The sequence below is a fragment of the Dama dama genome, chromosome 5, assembly GCF_033118175.1.
Source record: "Dama dama isolate Ldn47 chromosome 5, ASM3311817v1, whole genome shotgun sequence".
NCBI classification, from domain to species: Eukaryota; Metazoa; Chordata; class Mammalia; order Artiodactyla; family Cervidae; genus Dama; species Dama dama.
In genome coordinates, this window is record NC_083685.1 from 2,807,294 (window position 1) to 2,830,083 (window position 22,790).

General features: G+C 53.2%; 2 gene segments (V, D, J or C); both read right to left on the reverse strand.

Annotated features, from left to right (window-relative positions):
- Positions 1-16,847: 16,847 nt before the first annotated feature.
- Positions 16,848-17,509, reverse strand: LOC133057984 (immunoglobulin lambda variable 8-61-like). The segment is given in 2 exon segments: positions 16,848-17,338; positions 17,437-17,509. Coding segments are annotated over 2 exon segments (537 nt in total).
- Positions 17,510-21,573: 4,064 nt separating this feature from the next.
- LOC133057985 (immunoglobulin lambda variable 1-40-like) lies at positions 21,574-22,790 on the reverse strand. The segment is given in 3 exon segments: positions 21,574-21,663; positions 22,223-22,557; positions 22,667-22,790. Coding segments are annotated over 3 exon segments (480 nt in total).

Here is a 22,790-nt window from a genome sequence, read left to right on the forward strand (position 1 = left end):
TGAGTCCCTCCTTCTAGTCTCTCAGCAGACACAGCCCCTCTGGGCTCCTTCATCCCTCCCACACCCTGAGAAGGCAGGGTCCCCATGCAAATCGGTGCCTCCCATAACTGTCCCACCTGCCTTGTCCTCTGAGTCTGCCCGCCTGCTGGGTGTGGGTCCTGTTGTGGGTGGGGCTGGCCTGGCCTGGTCAGGGACCCCCCGGGGACCCCAGGGGGCCTGGGTCAGAGGATGGTTCTGCAGCTGGGAGCACAGCCCCAGCCCCTCCAGAGCCGCCCTCCAGCGCCCTCTGCTGTCCCAGGAGGGGCTGCCCCACTCTGAGGGGAGATGCCAGGATCCCAGAGGGAGCCAGGCTCCTCCCACCCGGACTGCAGGCCCCGCCCCCGAGGGCCCGATCAGGCCTCAGCGTCCAGGCTCAGCCTTGGTGCTTAGCGCCCCCCTCAGTGTAAGAAGACGAGGGGGCCACCAGAGAACTAGTAGGGAGGGAACATCACCCAGGGCAGAAGTGAAAGGAAGTCCCCGCCCTCTGGGGTATGCAGTGAACTAACTCAGGAAGCTCCAGGGCGGCATGGACGCTGAGTTCCTGGGTTCAGATTCTCAGGAGCAGAAAACCAGGCCCCAAATAAAAGATGTTCGTGGTCACCGGGCAGAGATGAAGACTCAGGCGGAGAAGCTCTGAGGGCGGGTCCTGGGGCCCTGCTCTCCGCGCCCACTGGCCTCACGGCCGGCCTCCCACCCCGTCTTTGTCACCAGTTCTGCAGGAGCATTTCCTGGGGGAGCAGGAGAAGGAACCGCTCAGTTGAGCCCAGGTCTTTCGCCCTCACCGGGGTTGAAGTCCGCCCAAGGCTCTCTCAGGGTGGACCCGTGCTCCCCACCTCCCCGCCGCTCACCAGCCTCCTCCACAGCCGGCTCCTCACCGTGTCGGGCTCCTGGTTGCCTTCCACAAGCAGCTGCAGACTCTGCGACTGGGTGTCTGTAACTCATGAGTCTGATGCCAAAACATGAAGTGTGACCTCACACACGGCAGAGGGGCCTTTCCAATCCTCTCTGTGTCCTGGGTGACACTGCTTTACTTTCCGCATCTATTTCGAGAGGCAGGCACCTCCTGGTGAAAATGAGGAGTGGGTGTCAGTGAAGATGAAGCCAGCAGCCAGTGCTGGCAACACGGCTGGGATGCCCCTGAGGGACTGTTGCCATCTCTCGGGTCGCCGCGTCCAGTTCAGGGAAATGGAGGAAATGATAGTGATTCAGCCGAGGCTGACAGCGAGGGGGGGTGGCGGAGGATGCGTCCACACCGAGTGCCCGGCGATGCCCACAGCAAGCCCACAGGAGGCCTGCCCAGCTGCCGGAGGATCAGGGAGCAGCAATTTACACCAAACCCAAAGGGTATATGTAGGAGTCAGCTGTGGGCCAGTTCTTCTGAGCCTCTGAGGCACTAGGGAAGCACAGAGGAAGCCTCGCCTGCCGGCCCCAGATTGTGCCTTCTCCCCAAAGTAGAAGCTGTGATCCTAACACTCCTCCAGCCCTTCCTGCTCCACACCCACCTCCATCACACGCACACTCCACACCCCTCCATCACACACACACACACACCTCCATCTCACATACACACCTCCATCACACACACACACACACACCTCCATCTCACACACACACCTCCATCACACACACACACACACACCTCCATCTCACACACACACCTCCATCACACACACACACACACACACACACACACCTTGCTCCATCACACACACATGCACACACCTCCATCACACACACACACACACACACCACACCCCTCCATCACACACACATGTCAGGACCAGGCGTCAGGGGACTGGGGACAGTCTGTGGGGAACATGATGATACCTCCCTCTTTCTCACAGATGCGGAATCTCCCAAAAGGTTCTTCTCCCTGGAGAGGGGCCCTGGAGACGGTGGGTCCTGGGGAAGTGACATCACGGGTTGTGCCATCGCCACACTCTGCGCCTCCCTCATTCACTGGGGCGCCCTCAAAGCTCCCCCACTGCATCCAGGGCCTGCCTGCCCTTCCTCACAGACACCCCTGTGCCCACAGCCTCCCCTTCACCCACCCCGGCTGAGCTGACCTCAAAGTCAGGATCGCTCACGGCTGGAGTGCTGGCCACTCAGCCCTTTCTACTGCTGTTCTGAGCCCAGATCTGCACTCAGGGCTCCTGCCTCCGCATCCCGGGTCTCCTCCTCCAGGGCGAGGACACAGTCCTTCCATCCCCCGAGTGGGGCCAAGCCCCACATAGAGCAGCTCAGGGTGGGCCCCGGGATGGCCGCTCTATCAAGAGCCAAGGTTTCAGTCCTGTTATGGTCTTGTGGTTGCTGTTTACCCGAATCACAGACACGATCTCTTTCAACTCCCCTCTTTGATGGGTGAGTTTAGTGAATCGGACTGAGGCGGGGAGATTCAGAGTTTGCCCCCCAGGAGCGACCAGGAGGAAGCATCTCCCGGGATCCACAGTGGCCTGTGAGCAGGGACCCTGCCCAGGCCAGAGAGGACACCCTGCTGAGTGCCCATCACACACAGAGACCCACTCATCCAGACCTAGTAGTTGGTGGGGGCAGGGGCCACACAGCAGGGGCTGCCCACAGGTCAGACCCTGGGGAGACCCACAGCGCCCCTTATGATCCCCACAGACCAACTGTCAGTGGAAGTGGTGCTGGGCCAGGCTGATGCCGGCTCACCGTCAGCCCAGGAGCATACCCAGCCATGCCGTGTGCTGTGAGCACAGTTAGCAATTGACACCGACTGTCCCGCCTCTCAGGAGCAGCACTTTCATCGTCAAATACATGTGCATATGTGCATCCACATGTATACATATACGTTTTATACATCTATATACACGGATATGTGTGTTGAAAAAGCTAACAATATGGTCATCAATAAAATTCATAGAAATTTAATATGGCATTTTAAAATATTAAAACTATGTCAGATTTGAAAATGAAAAAAGCCTAGAAGTCTGAGAAAAGACTTCCAGAGAGCAGGAGCTGTCTGGGGCAGTATCAGACTTGCAGGCTTTCAAAGCTTCTTTTCCATGATTAGCTTCAGGGCGATGACTGTGAGCACGTGGTGTATAATCAGATCAGCACTTGTTCTGTGGATCAGGCTATTGCACACATATAAAGAAGTGTTTAGGGATTACTTTATTCTCCATCATCAAGTTAACGAAATTGAGTATGTCTCTTGAAACTCTGAACAAGAAGGGTCGTGCTGGCTGTTGGGGGTCTCTGAGTCTCTATGTTGTTGATAAAATGTGCACCTGAGCCCCTCTACCCGTCCTCTTGGAGACCTGGACACACCTGGGGAGAGACTGCAGGAGGCGCAGGGCCATGAACTACTAGACAGGGGATGGATCCGGAGCCTCCGTCCCCATAGGGGAGCTGACCACTTCCGCCCTCTCCTGCCTCTAAAGGCTGAGCCCTCTGAGCACAGGCAGGTTTTATTTGCACTTCCCCAGGAGCTCCCATCACTGTGCAGCTGTAAGTACCACTGCCCTTGTACAGTAAGCAGTGATAGTCAGCCTCGTCCTCGGGCTGGGTCCCCGTGATGGTGAGGGTGGCTTTGTTCCCAGAGATGGAGGCAGAGAAGCGATCGGGGACCCCAGAGGGGCGGCTGTTTGTGTTGTAGATAACATTTCTGGGAGCCTGGCCTGGGGTCTGCTGGTACCAGCTGGGTTCGTTGTATGTAGTGACTGACCCAGAGCTCAGTCCACAGGTGAGGGTGACCGTCCCTCCTGGAGACACTGACAGTGACAGTTCCTGGATCACAGTCTGAGCTTCTACCCCTAAGAGCAACAGAAGAGAGAAAGGGGTTGTTATGGCGATGAGGTGCCCTGAGACCCTGCTTGGAAGTGCCCCAAGGATGCAGAGTCCCGGCCTCTGACCTGAGCCGTAAGCCAGCAGCCCGAGCAGAAGCACCGTCCAGGCCATGGTGGGGACTCTCCCGGGATGCGGCCTCCTCAGCCTCCTGGGCTGGAGGTGGGGTCCTGGGCCTTTTCACGCCTCCAGCCGGTCAGGAGGAGGAGGGGCCTCATGCAAATCACTTCCCGCCTCTCCCTGCCCAGGTCACCTGAGGTCCCTGGGGGGTCTTGAAGGAGACAGATGCTGGACCTCACACAGAGCGGGGACAGAACCAGAAGAAGCCCCTGAGTGATGGGGTGACATCTTTCAGCAAATGTGCTCCTGAGACCTTGGTGACCTCGGTCCTCTATCTCCTACCTGGAATGTCTGAGGCTAATGGAGGAGTTTGCAAGTCTTCCTCTCTTGACCCAATCATCTAGCCTTTCCCAAATCTGAGCCCATCTTTTGAACACTCTCTGTCCTTCTCAGGGAACCGCTGTCTCCCGTCTCTGTGATGCTGCCCGTCCTTGTGACTCCAGCCCTGAGCCCAGTAGAGTATCCAGAAGCTGTGTCTGGTGTGAAGGGTGAGGCGTGGCCCTTGAACACAATCTTGTAAAGTGTCTCTAGTCCCCGCGGTGGTGCGACCAGGCCTAGAGGTGGGGAGTGACATGTAGAGATACAGGCCTAGGGTGACGGCCTCCTGTGCTGTAAACAGCCATGACCATGGGGAGTAGCGTCACCAGAGCTGCAGATTTTAGGGGTAAAGGTCACCATGTCCTCATGCAGTTATGATGGCGTGCAAGTTCAGTTCCAACAAAGTTGGTATACATGTCTCATCACAGAAATAGAAAAGCACGGTGTGTGAACAGATAGGTGTGGTGAGCATCGTGGACACTGTAAAACTCCCTTCCCTGTGGTTCTGCTGTGGAGCCGATGGAATCGGAAGGGAGGAGAGATGTGGGGGCAACGAGGACGAGAAGGAGCTCAGACATCTCAAGTGTTAACGTGTGTGGAAGAGATGGGAAAAGTCTTGTTCATCTCTTGCTTCTTTGACATAAAAATGTAAATACTATTCTTATTTTCTATTCATGTTAGATTTGCTGCTAAAGTAGCTGTTTAATAAAATTCACATGATTTTTGTCAGAGGTGCTTGAGAACCTCAACTCATGGAGGTGAATAATATGTATTCCTACTTAATTCTTTTCTTATTATACCAACATATTGATGTCAGTTTGGCAGAACTTGTGATTTCATATATTTTATGTTACAAGTGTGAATATAAAGTATTAATATAAAGGGAAGGAACAAGTAAGGGAGCCACAAAAACTGAAACAATATCAGTTTCCATATTTCACTCTAAAATGTTGAAATTGCCAAATAACACAATAGGGAACATTTTAAAATGACATAGCTGGTGACAAAGGGTCCTTGCCTTCATCCCTCTCCCACTGTGAACACCGGGCGTTCTGTCGGCAACGGGCAGCCCCTCTGCAGGGGTCTCTCATCCCCTGTCCAGGTATCCCTGGAGGTCGAGGTTACTGAAGGAAGTTCATTTTTGGTGTATGATCCTCCCTCTGTCTTTGGTTGGATGTCAACGTCACCCTCCAGTGACGACCCTGCTGCCCCCGGGGGCAAGAGCCCGGGGAGGAGGTGCCAGCCTGCCTGGCCAGGACCCTGAGCTCTCAGGACCAGCCCCACAGCGCCCCCTGCTGGGCTCAGACCTCCTCCTCCCCCACTTCACTCCACAGCCTCCTGGAAGGGCTTTCTCACACTTACAGGAGGGTCTTCCTGATGTCACCTCCCAGGGCAATAGAATGAATCCCCTTCGTCGAGTTTGGGCCTGGTCATTGATTTTTCCAGGTACCCAATGACCTCAGACCCCTGAACGGTATGCTGATAAACTAATGAGTTTCAGGATTCCCTGAGGTATGAGTTTGCTCTGCCTAGCTCGTGGGTTCTCTACCAGAAAACAACCACCTGAACCAAGTCCCAGGATTCAAACACCCAGCGTGCCCGTGGGTTGTGCCTGGTCATGATTCTGTCTGAGTTTCTTTCTCAGGTTGATGTGTAGTCAAGGCTGAATTTGCAGGGCCTCCCGGGACCTTTCCAGCCCAGGCTGCATGGATGTGTTCTTATTTCTCTCTTTGCAAAGAGAATAGGAGGCTCTCAGGTACAACAAATCTCCTCTTGATCTCTTCCAGGGGTTCTCATTTACCCTTGATCATGGTCCTCAGAGTACTTCTTTTTGACTCAGATATTTAAAGATGTTTTTAGACTAATTTTGTAAGCTTTCTGTATTAAATGTTTGATATAAAAGGTTATGCCTATAAATGGGGATCTCATCCTTGTCTGGACTCCTGTTTCATCTCTGGTTGAGAAACCCTTATGACCATTACCTGATCTTCACTGGACATGGTGAAGTCTAGCCTTCTAACCTTCAATTGTTAGAATCCATGGAGATTTAATAGAGGTGGGTTTATAAGGTCTTGTGTCCAAAATAGTGACATTTATCCAATATTATCTCAAACAAGGGACCAGGGAGGGAAAAGTGGGAGAGACCATGAGGCAAAAGACGAGGATATGGGCAAGCGAGGAGTGTGAGAGGTGCGTCCTACTGGGGAGGGTCTCCCAGTACCTGGAGAGGAGGGGAGGAATCCCCAGGAAAAGGAAGGACCCAGCTTCCCTAAGGGTCAGGGTTCAGGCAGAGCACAAAGCCTGGAGCAGGAGAGGAATGTGCAGGGGGATGGGAGAGGCCCCCTGGGGCTCCAGGGCACAGATGCTGGACTTCTCCTTCCTCAGCATCCTGCTCAGTACCTGTGAGGGACTCTCTGTATCTGGGCACATGGGCATTCTGCTTGGATTTGGAGACCAGAGAGAAAGGGAGACAATTTCATGGACCCCATAAAGATGGACCTGGATGAGGAGGTGAGACTCCCTGGTACTGACAGCAGAAGTGACAGCAGAGACCTAACCCAGCCCTGCTGATGACACCGTCAGGCTCAGGGCAGTGATGGGTCCCATAAGGGGGTAGAGGGCAAACTTCCATCAGACATCCCCACCACACGGGAATTCCTTGTGGCTGTGGTTAGTGGTGAGCTGTGTGACACTGATGACCAGTCTCCTCATCAGGATGGGGTCCAAAGTGATCAAGGAGGGCGTGTGGACCAACCAGCAGCCAGAGAGCAGGGCTGAACCTCTCAGTGTCCCTCACCTCTGTCCTGGTCACAAAGGCAGGGCTTTGCCTGGAATCCCTGGTCATCATTGCCATGGGGATCCCGTGTCCCCACTGCTCCCTCTGCAGGAGATGGTGCTCTCGGATCTGCGCTCATCAGGGGCATCATAAGCAGAGGGACATGGGCATATATGTCGAGCCCGAGCTCCTGACAGTCCATAGACTTCCCCAACTCTGAAGTAGGAAATGCTCCGATGGGGTGGAGAGGAGAGGAGGGCAGGGCAGGACACAGACAGCAGGTGTGGGTCAGGAGAACCACTCCCGGGGTTCCCTGCCTCCTGTGATGTGTCACCGGTGCCCCTCACTCCTCAAGGTCTCTGCTCTGATGTTTCAGGAGCACAATTCACTCCCTTGAGGACAATCCGCCTGCTGGGATGGTCCACAGACTCTGCTGAAGGCACATCTGGGAAAGCCTACTGCTCCTGATCTCAGGTGAGGGAGCTCAGCTCCACGGCTCTCTTGTTCACATGGATGATCAGGGTGCACTTCAGTGGTATCAGAATCTGTTTACATTTTCTGAGACTTCAGCAAAACTGACTGAACAATTGGGAGTAGAATTATTATGAACTAGAACATGCCCCAGGAATTCATTGATTCTGGGGCATTTATTTAAAATTTGACAGTTCTCTAAGAACAAGCCCTTGACAGGCTGAGGTTCTCGTCCCGGTTTCCATCTGCCTGTGTCTCTGTGAGAAGCCCTGTTGTACCAGCCTGCACGGTCAGAGTCAGCCTCGTCCTCAGGCTCCAGCATAGGGACGAGCAGGAGCCCTGCGTTGTCCGAGGCACCTTTGGATCCAGAAAACCCACGGGGGACCCCAGAGCCTGGTTCTTCCTGGAGTCTGAGTGGTAGGACAGGAGGACTGAGGAGGGCTCGCTGGCTTCTGCTGGTCCCAGTATAGAGCACAGCGGCAACAGTGATGTCCCTGCACAGGGTGCGGGGAGCCACAGCGTCACCTGTGGTCTGGGGGGACAGGGGTCTCCTCGCACACGTACCGTGACACACCATTGATGGTGTCACAGTCCAGGGCATCAGGGCTGCGGTGTGGACACCCACACCAACCAGCTCTAGGGGCTTAGCTATCCTGTGTGAGAGAAACCAAGAATAACCAGGGGCAGAATTCATATACCTGCAACCTTATAGACGACAGCTAACAATACAGCCATTAAGTTGAGATTCTTCTAAATTATCATTTGAAAATAATAGGAAAACACACTACTCAAGATCAGAAATTAAAATGATAGTGTTTGAACATGGTGGTTTGAACAAACTTGCTTTCCATTAAACGGTCTTACATGGATCAGAAGGACTGGGAAGAGCAGCCTAGGGCGTTGGGGTGAAAACCCTTGCAGTAAGTTGTGAAGTACGGCCAAACATTCGCATTCCCACCATGTGAAATGAAATACAATTTATGTCCATTTCAGAGCTGCTGCTACAGTGTCTGCTTTGACAGAGATGTTTCAGCCCCGGGAGGCCCATGTCTGGAGGAGAGCAGGTTTTTGTCTCACTTCCCCCCGGGCCTGGAGCACTGTGCCATTGTAACTACTACTGTCACCAGATGAACAGTAATAATCCGCCTCGTCCTCAGCCTGGAGCGAACTGATGGTCAGGGTGGCTGTGTTCCCAGACCTGGAGCCGGAGAATCGGTCGGGGACCCCCGAGACTTGACTGGTTGCACCATAGATAAGGGTTCTGGGGGCTGATCCTGGGAGCTGTTGGTACCAGGCCACATAACCATTACCAACGTTGCTGCTGCTTCGAGAGCAGGTGATGCTGACCCTCTGGCCCGGGGACACGGACACAGAGGACGGCTGAGTCAGCACAGCCTGCGCCCAGGATCCTGGAAGGGAGAGAGACAGAGATGGTGACTCGGGGGTCCAGTCACAAGAGCAGGGAGCGGGGCCCGTGAGTCTTCCCAAGACCCTTCCCCTGTCCCCCCTTCCAGTCACCTGTGCAGAGAGCGACCAGGGTGAGGAGAAGAGGGCACCAGGCCATGGTGGACATGGTCAGGGTGTCCTGCCTTCTGTGGCCCCACAGCTGAGCAGAGCGTCCCCACACCGCTCCTTCCCCTCTTCATACTCTGAGAGGGGGAGGGGCCTTTCATGCAAATGACCGTCCTCCCCCCAACTCCCACAATGCTCTGGTGACCTCTGGGACCTGGGTCAGGCCCCTGTGCCTGGGGGAGGCCAGTTGTGGTCAGACGTGGGGTTGCGTGGGGCTTGGGGGTGGGAGGTCACAGCGGGAACCCTGAGCAGAAAGCACCAGGAAGTACCAGGGGACTGGTCTCTGCTCTCACAGGTCCAGACACTCAGGAAAGGCCTCTGATTGCCCCCTGGTGTCCTGGCACAAACACACATCCTGACCTGGGGATCAGAGCTCTTAAGAGGCAACTTTCCCCAAAGTGGTTTTGAGATTACACCCTTCAGGCTGTGTCTGGATGGGAAACAACAGCCAACTGTACCTTACCCTGTAGTGCATGTGAGTGTTACACAGTGGATGTGTGACTTGGAGATTTTAAGTGAACCAAAATGTGTTCATGGATTAGTAAAAGTCTAAGGTCATCACTTAAAATAGATGCCTAAATGTAACTGAAGAAGATGTTGTTGTTAAATCACTAAGTTGTGTCCAACTCTGGCTCTCTTTTAATTTTGCATTGCCATGGTAATATTTCTAAAACATAATTTTCCTTGTAGCCTGTGTTCTTTAAACAAGATAATTTTAAAGACTTTCTGACATGTATGGCATCTCTACTGAGGGGTTTTTACATCGTAGCCGGACGTTCTATCTGTGAAAACAGGGCAGACTGAGTTATCAGAGCCATGGGTCGGTCTCACCTGAGATGAGGGACAGGACACGACACAGCAGGTCGTTGTTGTCAGGACACTTGGACGTGACCATAGGGAGCAAAGCTGACTTAGACATGGTCCAGTAGGAGCAGCAGTGATCGCCCCAGGGGCAGAGCCCCACGAGAGGGTCTGCTTTCCCAGCCGACGGCCCCAACAGCTTCTCTGCTCACTGTGCATAAAATCAATCCCACAGCAGCTGAGCACAGGCACTCCTCAGCCAGGAATCATTTCCCAGGTCTCAGGACCAGGGTTTCTCTCCCCACCTGATTCCTCACTCGATGGCACACAGGACAGAGTGTGAGGTTTCAGGGGATAAATCAGCCACACGAGGGATTCAAAATCCCCTGGGACACAAGGGAAAGCTGGGGAGGAGCACGGAGGGGAAAGCTGGGGTCACACCTGAGAGCCAGAGCCCTGAGGCTTCTCGGGGAAGAAGGGTTAGAGAGGTTCAAGGAGGGGCCGAGGAAGTGAGTGTAAAGTTCAGGAAGATTTGGAAACATGTCCATGATCTTCTGAAAGAGTGAACTGGGTCATCACCATGGAGGTCAACACTGTAGGTCTGTAGAAAGAGAGAGGCCCAGGATGGGGAGGAAAGTCATGAATGGGGGGAGCGGGAGGGCAGGCTCTTAGCAAAGAGATGAGGAGGAGCAGGAGCAGGCTGAGGAGAGCTGGCGGGGTGCAGGGGGTGGGCTCCGGGGGCTCCTCCCCTCCTCTGTTTCTGAGAAGAGGGTGGGGACTGATGACCACCTCACCCCTTCACCCTCCAATTCTGGGTGCTCGGCTCCATGTGCAGCCTCACTCCCAGGGGGAGGCCTGGGGGCCGCGGCTCTGAGTTTGTCCCCTGAGAGGAAGCACCTGCTGTCACGCCCAACTCAGGCCACTGAGCCCGGTGCAGGGCCAGGTCAGGGGACCACGTGGGTGTGTTGACATGTTGCCAGTTCTGAGCTGATAAACAGCGCCCCCTCGTGACGAACTCTGGAACGTTCATGGTGTTGAAAGGGTGAGCAAGGTGCTGCTCAGTTGCTTGGTTCTCAATCCTGTCTGACTCGTGTGACCCCATGGACTGTAGCCCACCAGGCTCGTCTGTCCATGGGATTCTCCAGGCAAGAACAATGCAGTGGGTTGCCGTTTCTTGCTCCAGAGGATCTTCCCAACCGAGGGATAAAACCCACATCTCTTAGTCTTTTGCATTGGTAGGCGGGTTCTTTACCCCTTGGGACACCTGGAAGGTGGGGCTGCCTTTTTTCCTGTCACCAAATACCTTACCATGAACAAATAAATGAATTAAATAATAAGTATTACATGTCTTTGATAGTATACAGATAACTTTTTGTGTTCACCCATTGTATTTTCAGGTTATTCTGACTATCTTTGTCTCATGATTCTGTTTTTTTCCCTTCCATTTATATCCTTTTCCTTTGGGCCCAAGAGTGTTTGTATTTGCTCATCAAATAGATTTGATGACTTGTGTCTAAAAATATCTGTCACCTGATTTCATCATCTGAGGCTCTCAGCATTGATGTATATGCCATCTCACTTCCCTTCAATATTTAGTTTCCTGGTTCTTGATCGAAGGGACAATTTTTACTGGATCCTGGACTGTGTGGAAATTACTTGAAGAAACTAGGAATTCCATTCCCTTTTCCTTTAACAGGACATCCTTCTGTGGCGGAAGGTCAGGAATGTGTGTTCACTGCCCACTGACCCAGCAAGGGCGGGACTGACCCCCCTGCTCTGTGCTGCTGACTCCGACCTGGGAACCGGGGGCAACTGCTGTCAGCAGCTCCTTCATCCAGGGGTGTGTGACCACCCCTTGTGAGATGCTGCCCTGGGGAGGGGAGTCGAGCTGAGGGGGCAGCTGTGCTGAGTCAGGGGACACTCAGTCCCCCGGGTTCCGTGCTCTCAGGGACTCCAGGAAGGGAGGGGCAAACACCTTGCCCTGGGAGCCCCATGGCTGTGGGGGAAGCAGAATTTTGTCTCTTTCCACTCTGGCCTGAAGCACTGAGGAAACTTTCAAGATGTCAGCCCATGAGAAACAGTAATAATCAGTGTCGTCCTCAGCATGAACTGAAGTGGTCAGAGAGGCCGACTTGCCAGACTTGGAGCCAGAGAATCAATCTGTGACCCTGAGGGTCGTTTGCTGTTTTCATAGATCAGAGGTGTGGGGCACCATCCTGGGAGCTGTTGGTTCCAGCTGACATAATTACCCCCAGTGTTGCTCCTGTTTCCAGTACTAGAGATGGTGACCCTCTGTCCCAAAGTCCCAGACACTGAGGGCGGCTGAGTCAGCACAGTCTGGGCCCAGGATCCTGGAGAGGGGAGAGACAGAGATGGTGACTGTGGGCTTCAGGAAGGAGAGGAGGGAGAAGGGACATGCGTCTTCTCAGGGCCCTTCCCCTGTCCCCCCATCCAGTCACCTGGGCAGAGAGCGACCAGGGTGAGGAGCAGAGGGGACCAGGCCATGGTGGACATGGTCCGGGCGTCCTGCCTTCTGTGGCCCCACAGCTGAGCAGAGAATCCGCACACTGCTCCTTCCCCTCTTCATACTCTGAGAGGGGAGGGTCCTTTCATGCAAATGAACCCCCTTCCCCAAACAATTTTCTGATGCCTCCCTGGGCCCTGGGTCAGGCCCCTGTGCCTGAGGGTGGCCAGTGGGTTCACTGGGGCGGGGCTGTGGGGGTCCCGGGGTGGGAGGTCACACTGGGAGCCAGGAGCAGAGGCCACCAGGCAGCGCCAGGGTCCCAGCGCCCATCCCCCAACCACCCCCAGGATCGGCCCCCGCGCGCCCCCTGGTGTCCAGGCCCAGACACACATCCTGCGACCTGGTGACCAGAGCCCTCGGGGCAGACCCGGGCCCTGCTCTGTGCTCTGTCCCATTCTTGCCTTCTGGCCCGGCTTCCGTTCTGTGTCCCCTGTAACCTCAGCGCCGTCTGTGGGCTCCCCTCAGACCCTCAGGGTGAGTCTGTACATGGCGCCCTCACAGCTCAGGGTCAGGCCTGAGGGGAAGGCGGGCACACGTATTCCTTTAAATCAGGGTCAGGTCAGGACAGTGATGACCCCGTGGATGCAGCCTCCTGACTGTGCAGGACGCGGGTGCTTTCTCCTTCGTTAGAAATGAAGCAGTGCCTTACACACGCACACAGGCACACGCAGATTGCTTTGAGGTGCTCTCCCAGTGAACTATAAGCATTTTGTTTTTATACTCCGTGACCCCACTGTAGTAGTTCCTGGTCTGCTCTTTCCTATGTAAGTTAAATAAAGCATTTGCCACGTGTTCACTCCCTGTTGTCTTGGGAATCAGAAGCTGCCTTTCTGAGTGAGGCTAACTCTGCTCCCAGCTCCCAGGATGCAGAAGAGAAGCTGACTGTGGGGGCACCACCTGTGTCCAGGTGCCCAGATCATGATCACCCCCATCCTCATCTTTCATCCAAGGTTAGGAGCCCGCAGTCATCAAGGAACCTGAGTGACCACATCTGGAGCCAAAAGACTGATCCCGGATCCTGAGGGTTGGGGACCAGCAGGCATCACGGTTTGGGGTCTCTGGCTGGGACCTGTGGGTTCCCGGACACCTCACACCGCCAGCTCTGCTGCTCTTTCCAGCAGCACTGAACTGGACAATGGGCACTGGAGGACCTGAGCACTGAACTGGACAATGGGCCCGGCTGACGCAGCGCAGACTGTGCTCAGGACTCTGTCCTCAGTGGGGAGGGGACAGGTGGCACGTCACTGCTGCCGAGCCTGACTCTGAGCAGGCAGAGTGACCCTTCTGTGGTGTCAGGAACCAGCATCCTTCCTTCTGACATCTAAGGGCTCTGCCCCATCCCCTCTCTCATACCCCCTCCTGCTTCTCAAGGGAAAGCAGGTATAAGGAAGCAGCACTATAAATAATGAAGGGCTTGCCCTACCTGGCTACTCAGTGCCTTCCTGGAAGAAAATATTTCACTCCTGTTCAAATTTTCTTTTGTATTTCTACTGAAAGTTTATCGTTGCCATACAAATATGGTCAAAGTTTATTCTTTTAATTTTACAGCTGGAAACAGATTAACACACACTTTGTTGTTTTTTTTTAATTGTTTTTATTAGTTGGAGGTTAATTACTTTAAAATTTTGTTCTGATTTTTGCCATACATTGACATGAATCAGCCATGGATTTACATGCATTCCCCATCCTGATTCCCCCTCCATCCTCCCTCCCCACCCCTTCCCTCTAGGTCTTCCCAGTGCACCAGCCCTGAGCACTTGTCTCATGCATCCAACCTGGGCTGGTGATCTGTTTCACGCTTGATAATATACATGTTTTGATGCTGTTCTCCCAAAACATCCCACCCTCGCCTTCTCCCACAGAGTCCAAAATTCTGTTCTGTACATCTGTAACACACACTGTGAACTACTTTTCAGTTCAGTTCAGTCCCTCAGTCGTGTCTGACTCATTGTGACTCCATGAATCACAGCACACCAGGGCTCCCTGTCCATCACCACCTCCCGGAGTTTACCCAAACTCATGTCCATCCAGTTGGTGATGCCATCCAGCCATCTCATCCTCTGTCATCCCCTTCTCCTCCTGCCGTCAATCTTTCCCAGCACCAGGGTCTCCGCCAGTGAGTCAGCTCTTCGCATCAGGTGGCCAACGGATTGAAGTTTCAGCTTCAGCATCAGTCCTTCCAATGAACACCCAGGACTGATCTCCTTTAGGAGGGACTGGTTGGATCTCCTTGCAGTCCAAGGGACTCTCAGGAGTCTTCTCCAATACCACAGTTAAGAACCATCAGTTCGTCTGTGCTCAGCTTTCTTCACAGTCCAACTGTCACATCCATACATGACCACTGGAAAAACCATAGCCTTGAATAGATGGACCTTTGTCAGCAAAGTAATGTCTTTGTTTTTTAATATGCTATCTAGGTTGGTCATAAATTTCCTTCCAAGGAGCAAGCGTCTTTTAATTTCATGGCTGCAATCACCATCTGTAATGATTTTTGTTTATATAATTTTAAAATTGTATAGTACTTTTAATAATTGTGAACTTGATTTTTGTATTCATTCTCATTGATTTTCAGCATAATTAATTCTCATATTAATTCTTCATTGCAAAATATTTTCACATATTTTTTAACTTCTATTATTGATTTGCCAAACTTAAATGGAAGTGAAGGTCTGGGAAAAACATTCCCCCACTGGTGCGCGCATGACTCCATGTAACACCACTAGACCAGGCTGTCAGCACCCCATATGTTTCAGGGCATCTTCATTTTCTGGGACCAGCCAAGCAGCTGTGGAGAAAATCTATGAGTGTGTGTGTGATTGGTGGGGGGTTTGGTGGGGGGCAGTCCTTGTTTTCTCTATTCAGAGTTTACGGGTGTAGGTTCCATTTTAAGCCTTGGAAATGCCAGCTTGAATTTCAGGATCCCTGAAATCACACTGACACCCTCTTCTGTTAGAGCAGCACCCAAGTCATAATTCTCACCAACAGGTTGCGGGTCACAAAGGCACTCTTGGTGGAGAGGTGACCCCAGGTGCCCACTGCAGGGGACTCTCAGCACTCCCGTGCTCCTGGAGTTCAGGAACCTCTTGCTGCACCTCCCCTTCTCAGACATATCAGCTTATCTGGGACTAGAGGAGGATGGTTCCAGGGCAGTTTTTTCCTCTATGTCTTTTCTCATAGTTTCTATTTCTTTGCTAGAACTTCCTCCCTTGTGCTTCATGGCAGGTGAAGACCGTGTTTGCAGGGAGAATTGTGATCCATTTGGGAATGATTGTTATCTTTTCATTACTGGAGTATAGCTGCTTTACAATGACACTCTGGTGTTGGAGAAGACTCTTGAGAGTTACTTGGACAGCAAGGAGAACAGAGCAGTCAATCTTTAAGGAAATCAACCTTAAATACTCCTGAAAGGACAATGCTAAAGCTGAGGCTGCAATCCTTTGGCCACCTATGTGAACAGCCGACTCATTGGAAAAGATCTTGATGCTGGGAAAGACTGAGGGCAGGAGGAGAAGGGGATGACAGAGGATGAGATGGTTGGATGGCATCACCGACTCAATGGACTTGAACTTGGGCAAACACCAGGAGATGGTGAGGGACAGAAAGCCCGGCGTGTACAGTGCAAGGGGTCACACAGAGTCAGACACGACTTTGTGACTGAAGAGCAGCAAGCTGCGTTCCACTGTTGTGCTCTGTTCAGTGACTGTATCTTAGTGACACTCATGTTTGGAACTAAAGCCTGGGGTACCTGCTCACTGTCTATGGTTTCTCTTGCATGCTTGTCATTTTCAGCGCACAGACTTCTGATCTGCCTCAGATTTTCTTAGAGTGCTTTATATTGATTGCATCATACTCGTTAGTGTTTTTATTTTTAGAAACTAAAGATTCATTCAGTTCAGTTCCTTGTGCTCCTGGCTGTGTCACTGACAGTATTGTCTCTAATTCCCTGCACAACACTTGGCAGAGTCAGCGGGGGACAGACGAGCCCGGCTTGTCCCCCTGGTCATTCTCAGGCTGGGGTGTGGCCTAGAAGTGCAGCCCCGCCTTGGCTGCCAAGGTCTGGGATGGGGACCTGGAGAGCTGACCAGCCTGACTCCTGGCCAGGCTCAGACTGGAGGCTGTGATGGGCTGGAGCCCCAGAGGCACCTGACCCCCAGGGTCATGGGGCCCTGCCCACTTCAGCCAGGAGGGTCTGGGAGACCAGGTCCCCACACAGTGATGCTGAGACCCCTGCCAGGGTGCAGTTGCTAGATTTCATCTGCCAGCCCTAGAGGTCATATAGGGTCATCATCAACATCAGCAAGGAGAGTCATGCTGGTTGTGCTGGGGACTCTGACTCTCAATGTTGTTGATAAAATGTGGACCTGATTCCCCTCCACATCTTTATGGGCAGAGAGGTGTCCCCTTGAAGAGCTGGACACCTCAGAGGAGAGACAGGAGCAGGCGCAGGGCCATGAAACGCTGGAAGGAGATGGGACCCCAGAGCCCCCTCCCCACGGGCTGCTGAGCATTTCCGCCCTCTCTCTGCCTCTCCCGCCTCAAAGCGCTGAGCCCTCTGAGCAAAACGGCAGGTTTTGGTAGTGCTTCCCCATGAGGTTGCATCACTATGGCATTGTAACTACTACTACCCAGACCACAGTAATAGACAGCCTCGTCCTCAGGCTGGGCCCCGGTGATGGTGAGAGCGGCTTTGTTTCCAGAGATGGAGCCAGAGAAGCAAGCAAGGATTCTGGAGGGGTGGCTGTTTGTGCTGTAGATAACAGTTCTGGGAGCCTGGCCTGGGGTCTGCTGGAACCAGCTGGGGTAGTTACTGGTAGTGACTGACCCAGAACTGAGGCCACAGGTCAGGGTGACCGTCCCTCCTGGAGACACTGACAGTGCTGGCTCCTGGACCACAGTCTGAGCATCCACCTCTAAAAGGAACAAGAGAGAGACAGGGGTTGTTATGGAGACAAGGGCCCTCAGACCCTGCGTGGAGGTGGCCCAAGGGTGCAGAGTCCCGGCCCCTGACCTGAGCCGTAAGCCAGCAGCCCGAGCAGAAGCACTGTCCAGGCCATGGTGGGGACCCTCCCGGGACGCGGCCTCCTCAGCCTCCTGGGCTAGAGGTGGGGTCCTGGGCCTTTTCATGCCTCCAGCCCATCAGGAGGAGGAGGGGCCTCATGCAAATCACTTCCTCCTCTCCCTGCCCAGGTCACCTGAGGTCCCCTGGGGTGGGGGGACTTGAAGGAGACAGATGCTGGACCTCACACAGAGCGGGGACAGAACCAGAAGGAGCCCCTGAGTGATGGGGTGACATCTTTCAGCAAATGTGCTCCTGTGACCTTGGTGACCTCGGTCATCTATCTCCTCCCCAAAGTATCTGAGGTTGAAGGAGGAGTTTGCAAGTCTGTCTCTCTTGCCCCAATAATCTAGCCTTTCGCAAACCTGAGCCCATCTTTAGAACACTCTCCGTCCTTCTCCGGGAACTGCTGTGTCCCGTCTGTGTGATGCTGTCCGTCCTTGTCCCTCCAGCCCTGAGCCCAGGAGGAAATCCCAGAGCCTGTGTCTGGTGTGAAGGGAAATGCATGGCCCTTGAACACAATCTTGTAAAGTGTCCCTAGTCCCAGCGCTGGTGAATCAGGGCTGGGGGTTGAGAGTGACATGTAGAGACACAGGCCTGGGGTGACGGCCTCCTGTGCTGTAAAAGCCATGACAATGTGGAGTAGCTTCAATAGACCTGTAGGGGAAAAGGTCACCAGGTCATCATGCAATGATGATAGCTTGCAAGTTCAGTTACAATAAAGTGGGAACACGTGTCTCATCATCGGAAATAGAAAAGCACTGTGTGTGAACAGGTAGGTGTGGTGAGCACCGTGGACACTGTAAAACTCCCTTTCCTGTGGTTCTGCTGTGGAGCTGATGGACTCGGGAGGGAGGAGAGATGTGGGGGCAACAAGGACGAGAAGGAGCTCAGACATCTCAAGTGTTAACGTGAGTGGAAGAGATGGGAAAAGTCTTGTTCACCTCTTGTTTCTTTAACATGAAAAATGTTAAATGCTATTCTTATTTTGTATCCTTGTTAGATTTGCTGCTAAAGTAGCTGTTTAATAACAATCACATGATTTTTGTCAGAGGTGTTAGAGAACCTCAACTCATAGATGTGAAAAATATATTCCTAGATAATCCTTTTCTTATTATACAAATGTACTGATGATGGCTTTGGAAAATATGTGATTTCATATATCTCAAGTTTTTAGATCAAAGAAGTGGTCACATAAAGGAAAGGAACAACTAACAAAGCCACAAAACCTGAAACAATGTCAGTTTCCATAGTTCACTCTAAAATCTTGAAATTGTCAAATAACACAACAGGGATAATTTCAAATGACATAGGTGGTGACAAAGGGTCCTTGCCTGCAGCCCTCTCCCACTGTGAACGCCGGGCGTTCTGTCGGCAATGGGGCAGCCCCTCTGCAGGGGTCTCTCATCCCCTGTCCAGGTATCCCTGGAGGTCGAGGTTACTGCAGGAAGTTCATTTTTGTTGTATGATCCTCCCTCTGTCCTTGGTTGGATGTTAGGTCTGGGCACTGACCCCACGACAGAGGAGCAGGAAAGGAGAGGCAAGCCTGTGTCTCTGAGCTGAGAGCTGCCGCGTCCCCTGGGGGCCCAGGTGCAGGAACGTCACCCTCCAGTGAGGACCCTGCTGCCCGCGTGGGCAAGAGCCCGGGGAGGAGGTGCCGGCCACCTGGCCAGGACCCTGAGCTCTCAGGACCAGGCCCACAGCGCCCCCTGCTGGGCTCAGACCTCCTCCTCCCCCACTTCACTCCACAGCCTCCTGCAAGGGCTTTCTCACAGTTGCAGGAGGGTCTTCCTGATGTCACCACCCAGGGCAGTAGAATGAGTCCTTTCCGTGGAATATGGATCTGGTCATTAATTTTACCAAGTAACTTTGACTTCAGACCTTTTAATGCAATGCTGATAAACAAATGAATTTCAGGATTCCCTGAGGTCTGAGTTTGCTCTGCCTCACTCCTGGGTTCACTATCAGAACACAACCACCTGAACCAAGTCCCAGGATTCAAAATCCCAGATGCCCGTGGGTTGTACCTGGTCACAATTCTGAGTTTCCCTCCCAGGCTGATATGTGGTTGATGTTGGTTTTACAAGGTCACTAGGGTCTGTCCCAGCCCGGAGTGCACCGCTCTGTTCCTATCTCTTTCCCAAGACAGTATGAAGTTCTCAGGGATAACAAATCTTTCCTTGATCATTTCCAGGGGTTCTCATTTACCCTTGGACACGGTCCTCACAGTACTTTTTGACTCACATATTTAAAGATTAAAGATGTTTTGAGTCAAATTTTGTAAGCTTTCTATATTAAATGCTTGATATAAAAGATTATAACTATAAATGGGAATCTCATCCTTGTCAGGGCTCCTCCTTCATTCCTGATTGAGAAATCCTTCTGACCTGTTACCTGATCTTCACTGAACACCGTTGACATTCATTTGTTAGACTCCATAGATTTAATGAGGGTGGGTTTATAAGGTCTGTATCCAAAATAGTGACATTTGTCCAATATCATCTCAAACAAGGAACCAGGGAGGGAAGGGTGGGAAGTTCATGAGGGAAAAGAGGAGAAAAAGGGCAAGTGAGGAGTCTGAGAGCCGCATCCTAAGGGGGAGGGTCTCCTTCACCTGGAGAGGAGGGCTCCTAGGGTGCAGTGTCCAGAGAAACGGAGGCACCAAGCTTCCCTAAGGGTCAGGGTTGAGGCAGAACACAAAGCCTGGAGCAGGAGAGGAATGTGCTGGGGGATGGGAGAGGCCCCCTGGGGCTCCAGGGCACAGATGCTGGACTTCTGCTTCCTCGGCATCCTGCTCAGTACCTGTGAGGGACCCTGTGTGTCTGGGCACATGGGCATTCTGCTTGGATTTGGAGACCAGAGAGAGAGGGAGACAATTTCATGGACCCCAAAATGATGGACCAGGATGAGGGTATGAGACTGCCTGGATTTAACAGCACAAGTGACCGCAGAGACCTACCCCAGCACTGCTGATGTCACCATCAGGCTGAGGGCAGTGATGGGTCCCACCCTGGAGTAGAGGGCAAACTTCCATCAGACATCCCCATCACACGGGAATTCCTTGTGGCTGTGGTTAGTGGTGAGCTGTGTGACACTGATGACCAGCCTCCTCATCAGGATGGGGTCCAAAGTGATCAAGGAGGGCATGTGGACCCACCAGGAGCCGGAGAACAGGGCAGAACCCTGAGTGTCCCTCACCTCTGTCCTGGTCACAAAGGCAGGGCTTTGCCTGGAATCCCTGGTCATCATTGCCATGGGGATCCCGTGTCCCCACTGCTCCCTCTGCAGGAGATGGTGCTCTCGGATCTGCGCTCATCAAGGGCATCAGAGGCAGAGGGACACGGGCACATCGTGGGGAGCCCCTGCTCCTGACAGTCCACAGACCTCCCCAACTCTGAAGTAGGAAATGCTCTGATGGCGTGAAGAAGAGCGGAGGGGAGGGGAGGACACAGCCAGCACCTTGGGTCAGGAGAACCACTCCCGGGGTTCCCTGCATCCTGCGATGTGTCACTGGTGCCCCTCACTCCTCAGGGTCTCTGCTCTGACCTTTCAGGAGCACAGGTCACGCCCTGGGGGGCAATCCGCCTGCTGGGATGGTCCACAGACTCTGCTGAAGGCACATCTGGGAAAGCCTCCTGCTCCTGATCTCAGGGGAGGGAGCTCAGCTCACGGCTCTCTTGTTCACATGGATGATCAGGGTGCACTTCAGTGGTATCAGAATCTGTTTACATTTTCTGAGACTTCAGCAAAACTGACTGAACAATTGGGAGTAGACTTATTATGAACTAGAACATGCCCCAGGAATTCATTGATTCTGGGGAATTTATTTGAAATTTGACAGTTCTCTAAGAACAAGTCTCTGACAGGCTGAGGTCTCATCCCAGTTTCCATCTGCCTGTGTCTCTGTGAGAAGCCCTGCTGTACCAGCCTGCACGGTCAGAGTCAGCCACGTCCTCAGGCTCCAGCACAGAGACGAGCAGGAGCCCTGCGTTGTCCGAGGAACCTTTGGACCCAGAAAAACCCGTGGGGGACCCCGGAGCCTGGTTCTTCCTGGAGTCTGAGTGGTAGGACAGGAGGGCTGAGGAGGGCTCACTGGCTTCTGCTGGTCCCAGTATACAGCACAGCGGCAACAGTGATGTCCCTGCTCAGGTTGCGGGAAGCCACAGTGTCACCTGTGGTCTGGGGGGGACAGGGGTCTCCCCACACACGGGCCGTGACACCACTGATGGTGTCAACAGTCCAGGGCATCAGGGCTGCGGTGTGGACACCCACACCAACCAGCTCTAGGGGCTGAGCTATCCTGTGTGAGAGAAACCAAGGATAACCAGGGATAGAATTCATATACCTGCAACCTTATAGACAACAGCTAACAATACAGCCATTAAGTTGAGATTCTTCTAAATTATCAGTTGAAAATAATAGGAAAACACACTACTCAAGATCAGAAATTAAAATGATAGTGTTTGAATAAGTTGGTTTGAACATGGTGATTTGAACAAATTTGCTTTCCACTAAATGGTCTCACGTGGAGCAGAAGGACTAGGAAGAGCAGCTGAGGGCGTTGGGGTGAAAACCTTGGCAGTAAGCTGTAAAGTACAGCCAAACATTCCTGTTCCCACCGTGTGAAATGAAATACGATTTATGTCCATTTCAGAGCTGCTGCTACAGTGTCTGCTTTGACAGAGATGGTTCAGCCCTGGGAGGCCCATGTCTGGAGCAGAGCAGGTTTTTGTCTCACTTCCCCCCAGGCCTGGAGCACTGTGCCATCATAGCCGCTACTGTCACCAGATAAACAGTAGTAATCCCCCTCGTCCTCAGCCTGGAGTGAACTGATGGTCAGGGTGGCTGTGTTCCCAGACCTGGAGCCAGAGAATCGGTCCGGGACCCCTGAGTGTCGACTGGTGGTATCATAGATAAGGCTTCTGGGGGCCGATCCTGGGATCTGTTGGAACCAGCCCACATCATCACCACGCCCAATGTTGCTGCTGCTTCCAGTGCAGGTGATGGTGACCCTCTGGCCCGGGGACACGGACACGGAGGGCGGCTGAGTCAGCACAGCCTGTGCCCAGGATCCTGGAATGGGGAGAGACAGAGATGGTGACTCTGGGGTCCAGACACGAGAGTGGGGAACACAGCATGTGTGTCTTCCCAAGCCCCTTCCCCTGTCCCCCCATCCAGTCACCTGTGCAGAGAGCGACCAGTGTGAGGAGCAGAGGGCACCAGGCCATGGTGGACATGGTCAGGGCGTCCTGCCTTCTGTAGCCCCACAGCTGAGCAGAGCGTCCCCACACCGCTCCTTCCCCTCT